Genomic DNA, 21608 nt, shown 5'->3' on the forward strand with positions numbered 1-21608 from the left:
AGATCTCAGATGTCATTGCTGGAGCCTCGCCCACTTTTGATATGCATCACACACAAACATTCCTCTTTAAGATCCAGATGTTTGACTTCTTTGATTATACTTATAGATATAATTTAAGGAAACGGACATGTGTCACAGGATGCTGAATGCAATAACAGGCACCAAACATTGAGATTCTTGGCAAGAATTTCTCGGTTCTCCTCAGAACACACAGATGAGGCGTCTATAATGACGCCAGAATGTTTTAAACATCCTGGCTGAAGACACGAAGATAAATGGGATCGGAATCATTTTATGACTCACAGCCAGCTTAACCAAATTGGGGTTACACCAACTTGGATGGAGCAGGTTAACACTCAAAGGGTGTTAAACCAATATTTTTTCAAAGCCATAACAGTAGACACCACAGGATTTGGCCAAGAGTACTTCCATACTATTGAACAATACAAAGGCCAGTTTACAATTGAAAACAAAAAAGTGAAACTTTTATTTTTTTTTTTTAAAGACCAATAAAATAAATACTATACAGAATCCAATGTAGAAAACCTGATACACTGTTTCTGTCTCAAAAAAAGGCTAACAATCCATAAATTTATTTTAAAAAATAGCACTGATAGCATACACCCCATGATGACAGACATTTTTAATAAGAGAGCTTAGAAAGTTTTGGTGGAGTGGAAAGCAGGATAAAAATCTCTATATGTTTTTATATTTGTAGTTTGGTCCTATCATATCAAATGACACTCCCCCACCCACAAGATGATGAAGCAGGTTACAAAATGTCACCACATGGAGAAAAAAAAAAAAATCCAGTATTTCCTTTAAAAATAAAACATCAAGAACTGGAAGTGAAAATCCCACGCCAATATCTGGGTCAGGAGGCCACGTCTCCACAACTCACCGTGTTTTTGCCTCTGAGCAACTATGGCAGGCAGACCTCATCTGAATGCTACCGTACAAATGGCTGAACAAGTCAAGGAGGATGATTATGGGCCATAAAAACATGTAAGAAACAGCAGTAAAGAGGATCAAATCCATCAGCCACACTGTACAGTTCTTTTTATTGATTATGTCCTGTGTACTTCTAGACCCCCAAAACTGCTGTAAACATGATCACAAGTGTGTGATGAAAGTTATGCAAGTACACTGAAGGTTGTTTGAATACTGAGCCAGTCAATCGCAGCACTTCTCATTTCATTAACATTGTTGTGTAAAGTCCAAACCACCCATCTGTTACCTAGCAGCACAATAACTGGTGCTGCTGTACACATAGCTAAATCTCACAAAAGCTTCAAATCACTGTATCATCAGCTGAATTAATGTAAGCATTTGCCAACAATCAGCAAGTATTCTGTCGTCGCTGTACTTTAAAGGTACTTTTGGAAACAGCTCTGTTTTGGAGCAGTGTCTAAACTGCTGAGAGAATTTCAGTGTTGATAAAGGACAATGGCAGGTAGATGTAGCAGGTCAGCAAGTTATTTTTTCCAAAATTATTTCAAATGTTGAAAGAGTAAATTCAGGGTGGAATTTAGCAAGAGAAAGTTTAGTATTCATGGGGAAACAAGCTTTACTTCTAAAAATAATTGGATATGGGTGGACAAAATGGGCACGAGGAGTCTTCTAGATAAGATCAGCAACATTCATGGGCATCTCCTCAATGGTGGTGTTGTAGAATGTCTCAATGTCCCTCAGTGTTCGCTTGTCATCCTCAGTTATCATGTTAATGGCTACTCCCTTTCTGCCAAAACGACCGCCCCGACCAATCCTGGAAAAGAAATTACATTTGAAACAAGACGTGAGTTTCAGTGCATATCTGGCAGTTTCAAGAGTATTTGCAGGCTTTCCCAAATCATAGATAGAAAATTATTAAAAAACACATTGTGTTTACTGCCTAGACATCAATACTTATTAGCTCACCTCCTGTGAGGACTTTGCTGTTTTGCAGCATTAGAACCCCTCATGTTGGGTTCAGTTACATTGAGAGTTTGTCCCTTAAATTTTACACTAATAAAATTTGAATTCAAGGACATGTGATTATGTAACAAGGAGATTTTCCCCACCAAAACTGTCTTGCAATAATAATGCCTCACATGAACAGTAAGAAGCTGTATACGTGGTGTGTACATTGTACATTTGACAGAACAGACTGCATTTATAAACTGCGACTCTTTGGTGTTTTTACCTGTGGATGTAATTTTCCCTGTTGGTTGGCAGGTCATAGTTGATGACAAGGGAAACCTGCTGAACATCGATACCCCTGGCCTGAGAACAAGGAGAACGCCTTTTAGTTAAGAGACAGACCATAATAACCAAAATAACTCAAGTAGTGCAGTTCATAGCTTGTAGTTCAGCCACAAAGGTTTCACAGTCAACTCTGTTGCATTACAAAACAGCAGCAGGTATTCCCAGGGAGGCATCGAGAAATGTCTGACTGAAAGAGACCCTTGTGTATTATGAAGCCAAGAGTGTTAAACTAGTAGTCTGGAGGAGTGTAATCTGCCAATTAGTTGTGAGTCAAGGATTTCAACCCAGCTACAGTGGAGGGCAGATATTCAGTCTACCAAGGAACTTTCACTCCATAACCAACACTGCAGATGGCAGGAAAGGGAACCTTGGATCGCAAACAGCACTAAATAAGCTGCATGAAAAGCACACTGGACATACAGGCATCCCAACAGCAGTTTCTCAGCATAGTTTTAAAGGGTTGTTACACACCAACAGGTCAGTGGTAATAAGGACTCGACTGGAGCCAGAGCGGAACTCCCTCATGATCAGGTCTCTTTCTTTCTGGTCCATGTCACCATGCTGAAAGACATAATTTCAGTCTAAGTTGGTCCGTACTTGCACCAGATACTTTTCAGACAAAATTAGCCATAAAAACAATTCAATGGAAAGGACAGATTGTTTTCAAAGCCACAATTTGAATTCAGGTGTGGAAATGATTGACAGGGCTCTTACCAGAGCAGAAACAGTGAAGTCTCTGGCGTGCATCTTTTCAGTAAGCCAGTCCACTTTCCTCCTTGTGTTGATGAAGATGACCGCTTGTGTGATCGTCAAGGTTTCATACAGGTCACACAATGTGTCCAGCTTCCATTCCTGAGGACCAATCACAGAGTCAGCTCAAGCAAGCACATTCTTTTGTAGGTTTGGAGTTAGAAATTATTTTGCAGTGATGCTCAGATTTTTTTTAAACAGACAAAAACCATCTATAGGTAGCCTGGCTGCTAGCTCAGGCATCTGTAGAAATTTAGCAAGACGTAATATTTACAAGTTGTTGAAATGGTTAACTTCACGGTAAACTCTGGCTCTAATCCTGAAAGTGCTTTTCACCTCTTTTTCCACATTGATGTAAAACTGACGGATCCCCTCAAGTGTCAGCTCCTCCTTCTTTACGAGGATTCGGATAGGGTCACGCATAAACTTCTTTGTGACCTCTAAAACATCCGCTGGCATAGTGGCCGACAGTAGGACAACCTAAAGGGGGAAGACAGAAGAGGAAAAAAAACAGGATGTCATTTGTTTTGTACCATTTGGAAGCCTCGAGTTGAGGCATTTTTGCTGTTGACATTTTAGTGTTTTAAAACCAGGTGAAACACACAAGGGATGGCTTTCACCAAAACAGCACACTGCACAGCTAATGAACAGTCAATCACCGTCACCTGCTGAGTGTCTTTTTGCTACCACACATCTCCTGGCTGGTGGCCATTAAAATATTACAAGTTTAAAAAAAACAAACCAAAAAAAAAAAAAAAAAACTGTTCTTTAGTTTGACCACAAGATGTCACTGCAAGGGAGCGAGCTCTTGACTGCTGAAAGTGCAGAACTGCATTCAGTGTTAGTCTGAGGTGATAATAGGAAAAACTGAACAAGTCCTTTAAGTATATTTTACCAGGTATTAAATATAACAGGATCTTGGACTTGCACACCCCCCCCCCCCCCCAAAAAAATATATTAGTTTGTGATTTTGTATATTGTGTATGATTAAAAATACCAACACACACACACAAATGCTAAGAGGAATATTCATTTATGGTTTAAAAATGTGTTATTCTAGTGGCCTGGCTTCAGATTGCAGAAAGATAGTGTTGCTGCCCTTACTTGTATGTTGCTCGACAGCTTCTGGAAGATCTCGTAAATCTGGTCCTTGAATCCTCGACTAAGCATCTCATCAGCCTCATCCAGCACAAACATTTTGATGTATTTAGAAGCTGTAAGACAACAAAAAAAAGTTTTGAAAAGTTTGCCCAATAGACATGAATGAGCACTATATCTGTATCGATAGATATAGCAGTTATCAAGACAGTTATGACTACTTATAAGGTTTCACTAATAGAATCATTACAGATGTAAAGGGTGCCGTATTCAGAAGTTGTGTATGTATGATCATGCTTCTGGGTCCCTGTTGTCCTGAAGACTCAGGCCAGCAGAACGCCAACCAAAGCAACAGCACACCAGGGGCTTACAGTATCAGCTGACACGCATGGGTTTCATCATTATACAGCACTTTTTTTGTTGCAGCTGCCACCGTGTAGTAGTGGCACTGCCAGGTCTATTATATCAGCAGGAATAGATGCCATAAGACAAATCTGGAAAACTGAAATCTTGTTGAGTGAAAAAGATCATATTGCAGTCCAGTCTCCACCTCAGAGGTCACCTAAAGGCTGCCTAAATGGATTCATTTCTTGCACAGTTAAGGGAGTTTGTATTCATTGCCTACAAACACTTTACTACAATTTCAACCAGAATTTGACAAATTATGATAACTTACAAAGGTTTTTGCGAGTTAGCATGTCAAAGACACGACCAGGGGTTCCCACCACAATATGTGGGGCTTCAGCCTGCAGTTTTTGGACCTCACTGCGAATGTTGGTCCCTCCGATACAGGCATAGCAACTGGCACCCATGTAGTCACCCAGGGCAAGCACCACCTTCTGAATCTGAAAGAAAGTCAACCCATTTGTAAGGTTAGCAATAGACATGGCACAAAAGAAGCCATGTAAGAGGCTCTGTGACAGATTCTGAAAAGCCTTGTAACAATTTTTAACCACAAACAGGGGCCCAGCTCCAGTGGGTCACAGTCAACTAAGAAATGCCAAACAACAAGATTCTATGATGCAACAGTGTGAGTGGGAACACCTTGATGAACTTCATGATCACACTTTTTTCTACATCATATTCTTTCAGCAGAAGCCTACCTGCTGAGCCAGCTCCCTAGTGGGAGCTAAGACCAGGGCCTGAGTGCCTTTCAGCTCCACGTCAATCTGCTGAAGGATGGAAATGGCAAAGGTGGCAGTCTTCCCTGTGCCAGATTGGGCCTGAGCAATCACATCATAACCTGGCGAAATCAAAATATGCACATTATTTCTATATCTCTATAATAGGGACTGAAAAAGTTGTAGTCAAGCACTCATGTCTTGGAAGTTTTAAATTATTGAAATTAAATTTATTAAAAACATGCACACAAATAAATCAATTTAATAGTGAAAGCACTGATCCTCTTACCCTTGATACAAGGGATAATGGCCCTTTGCTGGATAGCTGAAGGTTTCTCAAAACCATAGGCATAAATTCCCCTAAGCAGGGTCTCACGTAGGTTCATCTCATCAAAACTATCCACAATCTGGTTCCAGTTGCTCTGGCAAGAAAAAACAAAACAAAATCCATTCAAATACATTAAATGCAGTCAAAACTACCCTGTAATAATAATAATAATAATAATCATGATAATGTCAGTGTCTGCACAGAGTAAGAGTTGAGTTAGTTTTTACAATTCCTCATGTTATTCTGTGTAGCCATTTACTTTGAAGCCATTTTCACTGTATTGAGGGGGTTTCATATGGGAGACTTACCTCAATGATCCCATCTGGCTCCATGCCTTCAGGGCCATTGTCTCTGAGAAGGACAAAACAATAAGGTCATGGTTATCATTCCTTGCAAGCTTAGTTCCTTCATGCCACAGCAGAAAGATTGCCTGATTGCAAATTGCATCAACAGTGAAAGATGTTGCAACCCTAATTTAATCATCCTGTACAGTTAAAGGATCTCTGCCCACGAATGTGGTTCAAGAAAGAAAAACGTGGCTTAAAGCAATATTCCACTTTAAGTGTACGTGTCCACCCTTCAGGTTCTGACAAAACTTCTTCTTTTAGAGACTTCTTGTTATACGACACTTATTATCAAGTTCCACCTTAAACCTTGCTTCCTAAACAAGTCCAAACAACACTTTGAGCTGTTTAACTTAAGTTTAAGAAAAGTCTTCTTCCCTTGTGCTGTAACCCAAACGCCTTGTGGGGAGTCGGCCATTTTTGCTACATACAATTAAGATGGTCGTTTCTCCATACAGGGGTGGGAAAAAAAAAAAATATAGGCCGGTATGGTTTAAAGAGAAATAAATAGCCACTTCGAATATGGTCAACTAGTCGACAAACTGTGACTTCTTTCGGTTTAAAATTAACAAAGTTAATAGTGTATTGCGATGCACAGAGTACAGGCGGGTTAGCGGGCTGTAGCCGCGGCCTGCTACAAGTTAGCCACTACCAACAGGCCCTCCTCGTCATTAAGAGGCAACGTCGACGAAACCTATTGTTCATTCAGACACACATAGCACACATTGCTTTGTGAAGGCAGCATGTGTGTCTACCAGCTGTAACGTGTGTCGAGAAAAATAAATAAATTAAAAAATAAATCGAGCGGCCTTCGCTACCGGCTTTGTCCAAGACGCCGGTTAACAACCAAGACCATGTGACTACGCTCAACACCACCAAATGGCTTTTAATTTGCACAAAGAACTCCAATAAGGTTCTTCAGTCGTGTTACACACCAGGAATCCATCGGGTCCAATATAGCATTATGTTTAATATCAAATTACTACGGAAGAAATGATCTACGAATTTGTAAAGGCCTAGATCAGGATCATTCACGTGCTATCGCCGGATGCCAGCAGCAACCGCCATCAAGACCATCTGAAACCTAAAGACTAAAATACACTTATAACAATCTTAAACAATCACACTCGTTTCGTGAAACGTGAAGATCCATAATCTTAATCTGAAACAGAAGGTCTACGGGTCTTAACGTTATTCGACTACAAAACTCCGTAAAATAGCTACATTCCTATAAACACGGTAAAAATAACACAAAATGTAAAAAAAAATAAACTCCGAAACGCACATTCTTCTACGACCAAAAAAAAATAGCTTTCCTTACCTGTTATCATATTCAGCCGACATTATTCCAAAGAAAGAGTCTGCAGCAGAAATGTCTTATATAGGTTATGCGCACAATGAGGCTTTTTCATTGTAAAAGATCGCCGTCATTTAGCTGTGGTCCCGCCCACAGACACTTACGATTGGACGACTTCTACGTCATCCGCAAGTAAGCCGACCCAGAGGGCGGACCAATGTGTTTACAGTAATGTGCGCTTCTGACTCCACTAGCAAGAGGCGGAGTTTCAGTTTTTACAGAGTCCATCAGTGATGCAACCGATTTCGTTCATCCGGCTACCCAGGTGTGCCCCCGCTTTTGTTATTCCGTTCAGCCGTTCAAATGTACGCCGGACCACAAAAAAAAAAACTCCAGCGGTTATAGTGAACCGTGTTTGCTTTAAATATTTCTTACGTAGTACTTAAAAAAATGCAAATTCATACCAGTCACAGTAATGGTCTCATGTGTTATGTTGAATTATGTTGAATATTTAACAGGGTGTCAAAGAAGTTGGATGCAGAAATGAATCATATATATGTGATATGAATCATGGCCTTCATAACACACTGCTCTTGAAATATATTCACAATGCACTGTGGGAAAGTAATTAATATAAATGTATAACAGTCATTTATGTTCATTAGCTCTCCTTACTTTCATTGAGTACAGTAGATTTCAAGTGAAATTTCAACCAGAGTAGCTCAAAATGTAAAAAAGTTTGAAAAGTTGTTTTTTTTAAATGCCCTTAAAAACTACAGCTACAATCCTTTGTTTTTCAAAATGGCCACCATAAAATGATGACCCATTGCTCCATTGAGAAGTGGACAATGTGGCATCTGCCTCTACTAACAAAGTTTTGAAGCATTATCTAAATACCTTTAATGTCACCTCTAGATCAACACTGTTTGCATAGGATGTTGTGTCAAATCTAATAAAAACACTTAAAACGTTTGCTTCAAAATAAGGTTTTACAAAGCTTTTCTCCACTGAAAGTGTTATTTCTGCAACATTTTTACTGCTTTGAGTGCCATGTATCGTGCCTCTGGTATATATCTGTGTATATGAAGAACTATGACCACTGTGAAACCTAAACCTGTGAAACCTGTCTTCCTAGTGACTATGTATATTTTGGTCAGATGTGAGCAATTTGAAAAGAGGACTCAAAAGGTAAACAAGGTGATATTTGCATCAAAATTATCTCTTAAAGCAACTTTACACTCATATTCCCTTCCCTGATCTGACCTTTTTGTTTGTAGCTTGTCTCATCAGATGTGATTTGCTTCTCTGTATCAGTCTAGAATGGCCTGCGAGATGTGCCAGACTACAGGAGACCATCCCCCCCAGCAAACAAAGGGTTTTACCCCTTTGTTTGACCTAGTTGATGACCTCAATGCCATTTACTGCAAATTTGAGAGGGACACATTGACACCCCTCACCCACCACAGCCCAACAGTAGTCCTCACACCTGTAAGGGCCCCAATTTACTGATGTCATATCAGTACAGAAGCTTGGAGATTCATTAAAAAAAAAATAAAAATTCTATGGTTCAGGTTGATTTATCCTATAACAGTGCTGATGTGGAGGTATTGTCTGGGTGGTGACACCTATCATTCAGGAGAATATTGCAGGGGGTACCTGCGCGCTGTAAAGGCGAGAATAAATAGATGTAGCTGTGTGATGATGTCGTCAACAGCAGTGAGTGAAGCAGCAAATGCGGCAGGTATAATAAGGCCCCAATACCTCCCCTACTCTGCCCCACTGAAACTCAGGCTGCATTTATAGTAACTGAAATTTGCTGCTTTTTCATTTATTTTCAGTCTAATCTTTGTACCTGATCATATTCAGACTAAGATTTTGTTTGTTAGGCCACTTCCCACTAACTTGAGAATTTAAGCATTTAAAAAAGTAACCTAACTCAAGGGATGAACCAGTGTTGTGGCTACACATAAACAATATGTACACGTAACAGGATAGACAACTTGGCAAAGAACCAATTTAATTTGTATATTTAGACATTTTGTTGCTTGTTGCAAAACACAATGAGTTCCAGTTTCTTTAGTTGAATCTACAGAAAATACCAGAGAACACAGTCTGACAGGCAATAAAATAGCATTATTGCCACAAGATGACTCCCAAAGACCTATTAGGTCACAAGACAGCCCTTCAGTTGAACCATCTACTGTTTGCTGAAGCTTCATCAGAAATGCTCTCAGTGGAAGGGTGGCTGTTAAGGGGCCATTCTTAAGGAAGGGACACAGAGGAAAAAAGGCTGAGGTGTGTCAGGTTACACAAAGAAATTGGACTGAAAATCAGGGGCATCAGTTCTTGTAGAGTGATGAATCCAAATTTGAAGTTTTTGGTTCAAATGGCTGTCATTACATAGAGGAAGTCAGGAGAGAGGTACAACAATGAGTGTCAACAGCCATCTGTAAAACATGGTGGAGGCTGTATCATGGTTGGGGGCTTTATTTCAACCAGTGGTGTTGGGGATCTTGTCAAAAATGAAGGAATTATAAATGCAGTACAGTCAGATTTTGATCCACCATGTAATACCATCTGGAGAGTGTTTGATTAGGAATAGACTTTATGTCCATGTATGTTTGCACATTTTTAAATAAGTATTTCCCATTTTCCTAGCTAAATATAAAGACATGTAGGGTGACTCAAGACATTTGCACAGTACTGTATATTAATTTATCAAAGTACAGTTAAAGTTCTATATAACCTAGTTTGCATTCATAATGTGTGTTGCTGTATTTGCCAGCCTTTAGGATTATTGGGTTAGCTTGGAGAAATGATGGATGCAGGGATTGTTACTTCACTTGGCCTCATGACATTTTCAACTGAGGTCAAGGAAATGTGGTAAGGAGGTAATTTTCTTTAACTATTCGACAGCACCTGATCCAGACTAAGTTTCCCCTTCCAGCCTTAAATTCTGTGCTGATCAACTGACTCCTTTCTGTACTCAGATGTTTCATAGATCTTACAAGGTGTGCCAAGTGCTGCACTATCATTCTGGCCCCCAAGAAATCTCCCACCACAGGACAATGTCTACAGGTCTATTGCTCTGACAGCTGTAGTCAGGTGTTGGCCCACCTGAAGCACATCAGAGAATACCTGCTGAATCCCTTGGTTTGTTTATTAGACAAACAGGTATTCGGATGATGCAGCACTATACCCTACAATACCTCAACTGTGCAGGGACATGCAAGGATGCTGTTTGTAGACTTGAGCTCTGCAACCACTAAACTCTCCCAGGTCAATGTATCTACTGCAATATGTCAACAGATCACAGCTTCCTGACAGACAGGAAACAGCAGATGAGGACAGAGTACATGTGTTCAGTGACCACAGGTACTCCCTAGGTATACATCCTCTTCCTCTACACTAATGACTGCACATCTGTGGAATCTTTCAAGTATTTTTTCTCAGGTCTTGAGGTGAGAGCCAAACAACTCAACTGTCCCAAAGGCCCAGCAGTGGATGCCCTTTTTGAGGCCACTGAGGAAGCGTGGTCCACCGCAGGAGTAGCTGATCATTGCAGACACTGAATCTGTCCTGTACAACTCAGTCATTGTCTGGTTTGGTGCAGCCACAAAACGAGACAGGAAATGATTACAGCAAACTGTAAGAACAGCAGGAACAAAAATAATGGTGTGGACATCATTTTCTATCCTGCATCACCAGAGAAACACCAACAGCAAAAATCAAATTCCTTATATGCGCAATATCCTTGGCAAAATCAGATTCTGATTGAATGCCGCTTTCCTAGTTGATTATGACCAGTTCCATTTGGAGTGTGCTTTAAGTGAAATAGCTTAGTTGTAAGTGAGATATTATTAAAAGAACAAACTGGAGTTTGACGGGCTGAAGAAATGACCTCACTATGAATGAGTGGGTGTACCACTCACAATATAAGCTGCAACTGGTTCTTGAATGAGAACCACACTCCGTTAAAATAAACACATTTTTAAAAATATATAAACACACAAAATCATGTTTGCCATATATTTTTATTTTTAGCCGTCATAATGCATTGTAGAAGATATATAAAACAGTCAGCTCTTTTCCATTTGCTCCTTCTTGGAAAAAAAAATGCAAAAACAAAAACTATTCACAATTTTTTTTTTTTTGTTATAAAAAGGAGAGCACTGTATCTCCATTGTGGACATACGATGCCTGTTGTGTATTTGTGGTCCTCAACAAAATGGCTTTTTCAAAGAAACACTAACCAGAAGATCTCTTTTGTATTTACTGGGAAAAAAAAAAACAAATTTGTAGTCCTCCTTTTTACATGTTTTTTCAAAACCAAGCATATCACCACAATTACTGACAGAGATAAAACACATTAAAAAGATAAATGCAATGTAAAGATATTTCTTTGAGCCAACAGGTCATTTCAGTCCAGTCTCCCACAAACTGTTGAATACTTATGACTGGAAAGCGACTGCCGTGGGGAAAGGTTTTTGTTTTTTTTTTATTGTGTGGGCCAATATGAGGTGGGATCCATGGATGCAAGTTCAAAATTCTCTCTTCAAAAATTCACCAGAAAAAGTTTTACCTGCAAGCATAACCATGCATTTCAAGTTCTAGTTCCATCTTTAGATTAAATCCAGCAGAACATACTGTAGGAAACTTTGACAGTATATCATATGTTGGAAGTTTCACACTGTACTACACTGGCAAACATTTTGTGCCGACTAGGTATCATCCACATTGCTGGCTGTAGCATGGGGTACTTTTCATTTTGCAAAGATGTGAAGTAAAGACTGGATAGATGGAAAAGTCAACAGAACCATCTAACCACGAGCTTAAAAAACTGGTTAGGCATTTTGTCATTCACTGTTCACACATTACATGAAAGTCATCAGGTTGGACTTAACTGTGGCCCATCCCTTCATATGGCCTGAACACATGCTTTCTGTACCTTAATGCTCCCCCTCAGACTGGAAAATTAGTGGACTATCTTTACATGGATAACTAGCACATTCCCAAAATAAGATAGCTAGTCTTGGCCTCTCACAACCACAAATAACTATGACATGAAAATGAAATCAGTGTTTTCAGACAAACTGAGGGAAGCAAAACCAGACCAAATAAAGTGAAACAATGACATTGCATACAGAAGAATTTCTCTGCATGGTGGAAGAGGAAAAAAAATGAAGGTTTTTATAAAGTTTTTCCCCCCCAGTCATTTGCTCCCATTGTCCTCTTGTTTTATCCCTCCATCTTGATGGGGTTAAAGGAGGGAGCCGGTGTAGATGGCCAGAAGGAGTGGAAATGGAGGGTCACACCATAAGCTTGCAGTGACACAGTTCTTTGTACATTTGCCTTCTGAGGCGGGGCATATCCTGCTGGCCAAAGTTGAATGGCTGCCCCAGCGCCAGACACTTGCAGTACTGTGGGATGGTAGAGAGGAAATAAAGGAGGCTTAGAGTTAGGTTCAGATATTGAAAAGCAGGAACAATAAATTCCCAGAAACAGGCTTGGAACAGGATCACTCATGTATGGTAATAACCCATCTATGCAGTAGGTAGGTGCGTATCCCTAGCTTCATAAATGCTATCTACCCTGCCTGAGAAAGTCATGGCTGCTTGTGTTGTTGGGCAGTGAGAACTAAGGTTGCATTTAGTCCTGGATCAAGACTAATCCAAACTGTGCATGGCTAGCTCAATGTTGAATGTAAATGCAAGAAACGACAAGATTTCACATTTATTAGGTACAATGTAGAGAAACTCACCTGTAACACAAAAGCCCCACAGTCACTGTCATTGTTCTGGCGACCCACATTCTGCAACATTACATATACATTAGCAATATGCACTACATAAAATTGTATGGTACCACTTCAATGAGTTGGGACAAACAGTCTACATTTCCTGTCAGTCTTTACTGTAATTGTTATGCGGACTTTGAAGTGGGAAATGGTAAATAGCGATAAAAAGAAAGAGCAATTTACCATTTTGAAAAAGCCTTTCCATCCTGTCAAAAAGTCTTGCTGGTCTTTTTTGATGGCTTCAGCTTGCAGATATTTGAAAATGTGCTGGAATCAAAATCAAAGCATTCAATAAAAAAGACACCAATTTTCAAAAACAACCATTCTGACTTCAACATTTTACAACTTTAGCAGTGCACTTATGCATCTGAAAATGAGTGGAGTTCTTGAATACATTATGGGTGTGACAGTGCTGGCCTCTCCTCTCATATCAGCACTGAATCACTTGACATCAAAAAGCAGAGCAGGACAGCAGAATGCACAGTTTTTGGACCGCAGCATTTTGAAAACATTTGTATTCAGCACAGCTAGCCTAAATGAAGAAGTTACAAAAACCTTTTGTATCTTGCAACAATTTAGTATCCTTATTTACTAGTAAGATTAAAAAAAAAAAAAAACATTTGCAAGACAGCAATTGTTTATGCTGCTTGTAACCTATTACTCTCTCCTGCACTTATCTCTTATTCTCTCCATATTGCATGAAAACTAGTTTCCCCCCTGTAAACCAACCTATTTTAGTTGGTTTCCCTTTAAGATTAACTGTCAAAGTAATCAACAACCCTGTTTGCAAGAAATACCAGTTTTCAAAACAAGGTGAAAAAGATAGAACTAAAAGGAGTGAAAACATTTGAAGTTTTTTGGAAAAATAACCTACTGGTGTAAGAGCCTGGTACAGTCTAATCCCTACCTTTGGGCAGCGCCTGTTGAGTGTCCGCTGGGAGTCAAAATAAGTGATGGCTCGGCGAGGAATGTCAACACTGACCAGTGACCAATGGACCTCAAGGTGGATGGGGATCAACAATAGATCTTTCTGAAAGATGTCAACCTGAGAAATGAAAAATAAGGTCAGTGGACAAAGTAGAAGTTTGAGACATAAATAAAATTTTGTTTGTTATACTTATAGTATATCTGCATATTTGTTGAACCAATCTCAGAATAGATGCCTATCCCTTCAACGTACACACTAAGTGAAGTCAACTGTGTTTCACAATATTCCATGTAGTCTTAAGCAATGTAATTAACAATGCAGATGAAAAAAATGCTGGGCGTAGGGGGCGTGTGTACACACAGCCTTCCTGATTTCTTCTTTTAAATTATTATTATTTTTAGTTATTGCATATCTGTCATGTTTCAGATCATCAAATTTTAATATTAGACAAAAATAACCCCAGCATACAAAAACCAGCAAATTTTTTAAATTATATTTTCGTTGGGGGGGGGGGGGGGCTGATTACTGGCAGACCTGTTGAATCAAGAACTCAATTGAATAGAACCTGCCTGACAAAGTGAAGTAGGACAAAAGATTTCAAAATGCAACACATCATGCCACAATCTAAAGAAACTTCTAAATATACTCGTATTCAGTTTGTTACAACTTTTAAAGAAAGTGGAAACAGGTGTAAATTTACATTTGCATTACTGCATCTGAAGCACTGTGCAAAAGTCTTGAGCCACCCCACATTTGGGAAAATGTTACAAAGGTGCTGCAATTTAGTGAAACATGCAAACTTACAGTATATAAGGTAAAAATCTGCACAACAGCAAGTGTGAAAGTCATTAATGAGCTTGAAAGGCAAAATTTGGGATGACTCCCTTTATTCAACATAGCCAGAACACTCTTAGATAAGGTTTCTTATAATTTCTTTAAACACGTCTTCAGGAATAGTTCTCTAGATTACTTGGAAGGTCAGCCCAAAGTTCATCTTTGGATGTTGGCTCCCTTTTTTCCTTTCTCTGTGAAGGTGATCCTACACTGATTCAACAGTGTTGAGGTCCAGTGACCAGGCCATGACTTATAGTGATCCATTGTGTCTTTTTCTATCCGTGTACCTCTACTGCATTAGCAGTGTGTGTGAGATCACTGCCATACTGAAAAATAAAGCGACTGCCAATCAGATGCTTTCCAGAGGATATTGCATGGTTCCTTAAATTCTGACAAGATCCCCAACAACATTGACTGAAATGCAGTTCCAAACCATGACAGGGCCTTTCACCTTGTTTTACAGATGGCTGTAGATATTCACTGTTGTACCTGTCTCTTGACTTTCTCCTTGCATCGCAACAACCAAAAGGTTCTCAATTTAATTAATCTTCTAAATTCAGATAAAACTGAAATTCTTTTGCTCGGCCCCACAAATCTTAGAAACATGGTGTCTAACCAGATACTTACTCTGGATGGCATTACTTTGGCCTCCAGTAACACTGTGAGAAATCTTGGAGTCATTTTTGACCAGGATATGTCCTTCAATGCACATATTAAACAAATATGTAGGACCGCTTTTTTGCATTTGCGCAATATTTCTAAAATTAGGAATGCTGAAAAGCTAATTCATGCATTTATTACTTCTAGGCTGGACTACCGTAAATCGTTATTATCAGGCTGTCCTAAAAGCTCCCTGAAAAGCCTTCAGCTGATCCAAAATGCTGCAGCTAGAGTACTGACAGGGACTAGAAAGAGAGAGCAGATTTCTCCCATATTGGCTTCTCTTCATTGGCTCCCTGTTAAATCTAGAATAGAATTTAAAATTCTTCTTCTCACCTAAAAGGTCTTGAATAATCAGGCCCCATCTTATCTCAAAGACCTCATAGTCCCATATCACCCCAACAGAGCACTTCACTCTCAGACTGCTGGCTTACTTGTGGTTCCTCGGATACTTAAGAGTAGAATGGGAGGCAGAGCCTTCAGCTTTCAGGCCCCTCTTCTGTGGAACCAGCTTCCAGCTTGGATTCAGGAGACAGACACCCTCTCTATTTTTATGATTAGGCTTAAAACTTTCCTTTTTGATCAAGCTTATAGTTAGGGCTGGATCAGGTGACCCTGAACCATCCCTTAGTTATGCTGCTATAGGCCTAGGCTGCTGGGGGGTTCCCATAATGCACTGTTTCTTTTCATTCACCTTATTTACTTTGTTTATACGCCACTCTGCATTTAATCATTAATTGTTATTAATCTCTGGCTCTCTTCCACAGCATGTCTTTTCTCTCCCCTCAGCCCAACCAGTCACAGCAGATGACTGCCCCTCCCTGAGCCTGGTTCTGCTGGAGGTTTCTTCCTGTTAAAAGGGAGTTTTTCCTTCCCACTGTCGCCAAGTGCTGCTCATAGGGGGTCGTTTTTGGGGGTTTTCTCTGTATTATTGTAGGGTCTTTACCCACAATACAAAGCACGCCTTGACTGTTTGTTGTGATTTGGCGTTATATACATAAAATTGAATTGAATTAATTTATCATTTCAGAGAAATTTGGATTTATCGTTCCAAACTGGTTGCCACCGATTTTAAGTCCAGTTCTTCTGTAATTTGACATACCTCAAACTTTTCTCCCCATTTTGATTCCTTAGGGAATGGTTTCTTGATAACCACCCATCCATTGAGACCATATATGATGAGACTTCCCTGATCAGCAGATGGATTAACTGAAGAGCTAGAGATGCATCTCTCAGGTCCTATGTCAGGTCTTTATTAGATATTTTTCTTAAGGACATGAATTTCAGACATTGTTCTGTTGAAGACAGTTTTTTAGGTCAGCCACTTTTTCTTTTGTCTGTCACTTGTCCGGATTCTTCAATTCTTTAAGGACACACTGCACACCATGCCAAGATCTGTTTACAATAGTCCTTTAGGAATACACTTGCTGGTAATGCTATTTTATACCAGTCAAACTGTTATGTTTGGCATTTTTCATACATTAAACTAAAGACATGGGAACAAATTTTTTTTTGCAACACGCTGCCAGTAAGAAAGTGTTAAGTTGTCTCTTATGTGTAGAGACAACAATGGTTCATCCTTTAAGTTAGGTGCATTTTTATGACCGAATGGTATAAGCTTGGGCTATGTGGTTTAACAAAAAGACATTTCATTTTCAGAGGAAAGACTGGATGCAACATGAATGAAGCTGATGTCCAATGAAAAACTTTGAAAACCTTCAGAAGGCCTGCAAAGCTACATTAAAAAAAATTAAAAGAAAATCTGGCTCCTTGGAAGCAAAATATAATGAAATGAGAGGTGGCTCAAGACTTTTGCACAGTACTGTATAAATACAGACATAAGGAAACTGAGGAGACCGAATTCTGAAAGCAAAAGATTTTTCTATTCTCACTTAATACATGGTTAATACATGTAGCAATACAGGTAGCAATTCACAGCCCCTCTGTGAATTGCTACCTTATTGTGGTGGAGGGGTTTGTGTGTGCCAGTGATCTCAGGGGCTAAGTTGTCCAGGGGCTTTTGACCCTTGGTGGGGTCTCCCAAGGCAAATTGGTCCTGGGTGAGACTTCAACACTCACCAGGCAACAGCATTGAGACCTGGAGGGTCTCAATGCAACAGCATTGAGACCTGGAGGGTTGTGATTGGGAGGAACAGCCTTGCCTGTGCAAATTACAGTTTATCCATAACAAAATCCATGTTTGAACCGTACCTGTCAAGTCTCCCGTTTTGGCTGGGAAATTCCCGTATTTTACCCCTCTGTCATCCCGTATTTTTATTTTCCCGTATTTTCAGTTTTCAATTTTCTTTAAAGCATTCCTGTGCCGCTCCAAACTGAATTGTCACTAGGTTATCACTAGGTTAGTGCAGACAGCCAGAACAACCCCGTAAAAACAACTGGACCTCAGTTGGGCTCAGTGTTGCTTCGGCCTTTATCAACCTTTGAGACAGGCGACAGCGAGTTTTCTTACACAAGTTGGCAACGTGGCCCAAATAAAGGAGGAAGGTTTAATATAGATAGCAGTCTCACCCCACAGTGTTTTTCGTTAAATTTGATATTCTAACATTAAACAATACGGGACAAAATTGATCTATGTAATGTGGGTCTAGGCAAAGCATTAAAGTTATTAAATTATTTCATAAAGTTTATTTGTAGTTCCAAACATATTTATAGTGGGTTTTTTTTCTTCACTTTTTGCCTCTCCAAAGATGTATTTCCTCTCTCCTGCAGCTTCAATTGCAACTACAGTACATCCAAATGAACAATTATGCAAATTAGGTGATGAAGTCATACAGTGACCTATATTTTCAGCAACGGAAAATTTCCCGTATTTTTAAATGAAAAACTGGACAGGTATGGTTTGAACATAATGTTCATTAGTGCACGGGGCACCGAGACACCCTAGGCTGTAGGTCAATGATCAATTTTATAATTGTATCATCAGCTCTGTGGCTGTATCTTCTGAGCTGTCAACTGATTAACACATGGTGAACTTGCTCAGGTGGCAGGGGAGGATGCTGGACAGACCTGGCGTACCTAAATGTATAGCTGGGAAGGCCTGGCAGAGCCCCCAGTCCATGAGATATTCAACTGCTACCTCCAGCAGAACATTGACAGCATTCCGAGGGAAGCTGAGGACATTGAGTCTGCATGGACCAAGTTCTGGTTGGCGCCTGTCATTCCCAGATCAGATGGCGGACAATATCTGAACCCAAAAACTAGAGTGTGGGTGGAGTTTAGTGAGGCCATGGACTTTCAGACTGCATTTCCGGTAATAAGTCGAACCAGTTTCCAGCGGGCGTTAAGACTCCGCCAAGGCTGCCCTTTGTCACAGATTCTGTTCATAATTTTTATGGACAGAATTTCTGAAGCCTTAGTGGAATTTCATCTTTGCTTTTAATGGATGATGTGGTCCTGTGGGCTTTATCAGGTGGTGGTCTCCTGCTTGCACTGGAGCAGTTCGCAGCCAGGTATGAAGCAGCAGATATGAGAATTAGCACCTCTAAGTCTGAGACCATGGTCCTCAGCTGAAAGTTGCTGCCACAAACGAAGGAGTTTAAGTATCTTGGGGTCTTGCTCACAAGTGAGGGGAAAAGGAAGCAGTAGATTGACAGACGGATAGGGATGCAGTGATATGGACTGCGCACCAGTCCATCGCGGTAAAGGTAAAGTCCATTTACTGGTCAATCTACGCCTCCACCCTCACCTATGATTGCATGCTTTAGGTAGTGACCAAAAGAATGAGATTGGGGGTACAAGTGGAGGAAATGAATTTCCTCTGTCTCATTTCCACCACTTGAGGTGGTTCAGGCATCTGAATAGAATGCCTCCTGGGTGAGGTGCTCCAGGCATGTCCTATCGGGAGGAGGCTCCGGGGCAGACCCAGGACATGCTGAAGAGATTATATCTTTCAGCTGGCCAGGGAATGCCATGGTGTCCCCCCGGATAGCTGGGGAGAGGAAGGTCTCTACTTAGACTGCAGCTCACGTGTCCCAGATAAGCGGAAGAAACTCTTATCTGTGTTCTTTTAAGCAGCTTAAGCAAATTTTCCACCGTTTTGTGAACCTCGTCATGACTTGAAATGCTCAAAAACAAACAAACAAAAAAAAACAATAGTTCTTAGTTGAAAAATTTTATAAGTTGTCTGACTTGTTTTAAGTTAAATATAGGGTTTCATTTATTCCAGATCAATGTTTTCTGCTTTCTTCCTCATTTTATTTAGCGACCAAACTTTATGGGCTAAAAGCTTGGAAGAGCCGATACGCGAGTCTCTTTTTATACAAATGATTGGTAATCATTTAAATAAAACATTTTGCATTCCACTAGAAAGTTACCTGCATACCATGCAGTGGATATTGCTCTGAGCTTTTCCCACCTATATAAATCCATCAGTTATACATTGTTATTTCAAGACAATACTGAAATTCTTTCATCCACTAGCTCTAATTCAAGTCCTCAATGTTTTTGTAGCCCTTTTTTTTTTTAATTTAAAATGGCTGCATATTTATATAAAAATATGTTTAGCAAAAGAAATGAATTAAAATATTAATTAAAACCTATTCAAAGAGCGGTAAGTTTCCAACATCCACTTACATTTTTTGTCCACCGTTTGACTCCTTCATAGCCTTTTGTCCTTAGCTTATCATAAAAGAAGCTGTTGAAAAAGTGGACCTGAGAAAGAAAATGGAAAAAATAAGACTTGGATGGATGACAGAAAATCATAAGTACTTATGGTCTGCATGATCACATTATAATATATATTAAAACATAATAATGGACTGCTTGTAAAATTAGTTTACTAGTCCTTGTTGCTACATCTTCTTAAGCGATTTTTTTTAAATGAAAAAGTACGTGGATTACCATGTTTTGATTTAGAGTGGTATGTGTTTTTTTCCTTGTTTGTGACATCATGAGGTACTAATTCTATCTGGAAAGGGTTCAGACAGTTAACTAATGCTTGTCTTATGGTGCGTGGTATGTGTCCATCTGAGTAGGTATTTGCCTACACACAGCCTACATCAGGGCTCTTCAACTCCAGGCCTCGAGAGCGGGTGTCCTGCAGGTTTTAGATGTGTCCCTGATCCAACACATCTGAATCAAATGGCTGAATTAGCTCCTCAGTACGCAGTCAAGTTCTCCAGAGTCCTGGTAATGACTTCTGTATTTGACTCAGGTGTGTTGAAGCAGAGACACATCTAAAACCTGCAGGACAGGGGCTCTCGAGGCCTGGAGTTGAAGAGCCCTGGCCTACATTAAGGTAGGCTGTGTGTAGGCTACCCATCAATGCGTAGCTCAACTGTGTGTAGGTCAAATGCTGATTGGCTGTCAAGTGGGCTGGAAAAGGGAAGTGGGCACCACACCTCTCCCATTCCAGAGTTCAACAGGAGCAAAAAAACCCAACAACAACAACAAAAAAAAAAAACAGTATGAAAAGCAAAGACACTGCAGTGCAGTGGACACTTTCCATTGTTCAACACTCGGTTTCACTTCAGCTATTTGTATTATAATTTCGCAGTTCTCCATGGCTGGCTGATGTACCAACAACAGTACAAGCAAGAATAGTCCACAGACCGCCTGTCCCGCATATTCTGTAAACTCTGAAAGCAGACGGGCTGTCTGTAGCTCCCTGCAGTCTGCTAATGGAAATGCATGTTGAGCCATTAAAGCCAACCACTCCAACAATTATTCAGACCTACACAACAGCCTGAACAATTACTGTTCCTTTGTTAAACAAAATACCAGGACGACACCCCCACCCCCCACCCCATCCTTCAACACCTTCAGCCCTCTAGCTCCTCCACCTTCACCATTCATAATACAACAGGGAACTCGACCCCCTGGTGCACATTATTTCAAATATAGACCCCCCACTATGAAACCTTGGCAATACATGTAATTCTGTTTCTGATTTTCAGCTTTGCCTCTTAAAATAAAATAAGTCTTGCATTACACTTTTTTGTAGGAAAATATAACTTTAAGTACAGTTTTAAATTTCAGTCTGATTACAGTGGAGTCCCCATGATTAAGTGGAGACAGAGTATATGACCTTTTTAAATATTGCCAGCAGCTTTAATCTGACTTTAGCCACTACTTTAGGTTAAGGATGTACATTTTCAATGGGACTTATTATTTAGACAATGCACTTCTTACATTCTGAGTGGCCTGTCTGCAATACTGGTTCCTTTTTAAGAGACATGACATTATCCC

At 40.0% G+C, this 21608-nt stretch overlaps 2 protein-coding genes and 1 non-coding gene across 4 annotated transcripts in view; all 3 read right to left on the bottom strand.

Annotated features, from left to right (window-relative positions):
- Positions 1-1042: 1042 nt before the first annotated feature.
- Positions 1043-7322, bottom strand: eif4a1a (eukaryotic translation initiation factor 4A1A). The gene is made up of 11 exons (XM_030723253.1): positions 7207-7322; positions 5850-5892; positions 5503-5635; positions 5196-5335; positions 4769-4937; positions 4099-4208; positions 3331-3474; positions 2959-3096; positions 2716-2805; positions 2183-2262; positions 1043-1765 (listed from the first exon to the last, which is right to left on the bottom strand). The coding sequence occupies exons 1-11, from the start codon at positions 7227-7229 to the stop codon at positions 1621-1623; spliced, it is 1215 nt and encodes a 404-aa protein (XP_030579113.1). The 5' UTR covers positions 7230-7322; the 3' UTR covers positions 1043-1620.
- Positions 4359-4499, bottom strand: LOC115775824 (small nucleolar RNA SNORD10). The gene has a single exon (XR_004019398.1). It is a non-coding gene; the product is annotated as a small nucleolar RNA SNORD10 (small nucleolar RNA).
- A 4320-nt stretch (positions 7323-11642) lies between the features above and the next one.
- Positions 11643-21608, bottom strand: part of senp3b (SUMO specific peptidase 3b) — a 30712-nt gene continuing 20746 nt past the window's right edge. For both annotated transcript variants that reach the window (XM_030723344.1, XM_030723343.1), the window contains exons 8-12: positions 19995-20072; positions 13887-14024; positions 13163-13246; positions 12944-12994; positions 11643-12602 (exon numbers count right to left, since the gene is read on the bottom strand). In XM_030723344.1, the coding sequence (XP_030579204.1) occupies positions 12492-12602; positions 12944-12994; positions 13163-13246; positions 13887-14024; positions 19995-20072 (462 nt within the window). In that variant the 3' untranslated portion in view covers positions 11643-12491. The remainder of the gene's footprint in view (positions 12603-12943; positions 12995-13162; positions 13247-13886; positions 14025-19994; positions 20073-21608) is intronic.

The sequence above is a fragment of the Archocentrus centrarchus genome, unplaced genomic scaffold (assembly GCF_007364275.1).
Source record: "Archocentrus centrarchus isolate MPI-CPG fArcCen1 unplaced genomic scaffold, fArcCen1 scaffold_24_ctg1, whole genome shotgun sequence".
In the NCBI taxonomy this organism is placed as follows: Eukaryota; Metazoa; Chordata; class Actinopteri; order Cichliformes; family Cichlidae; genus Archocentrus; species Archocentrus centrarchus.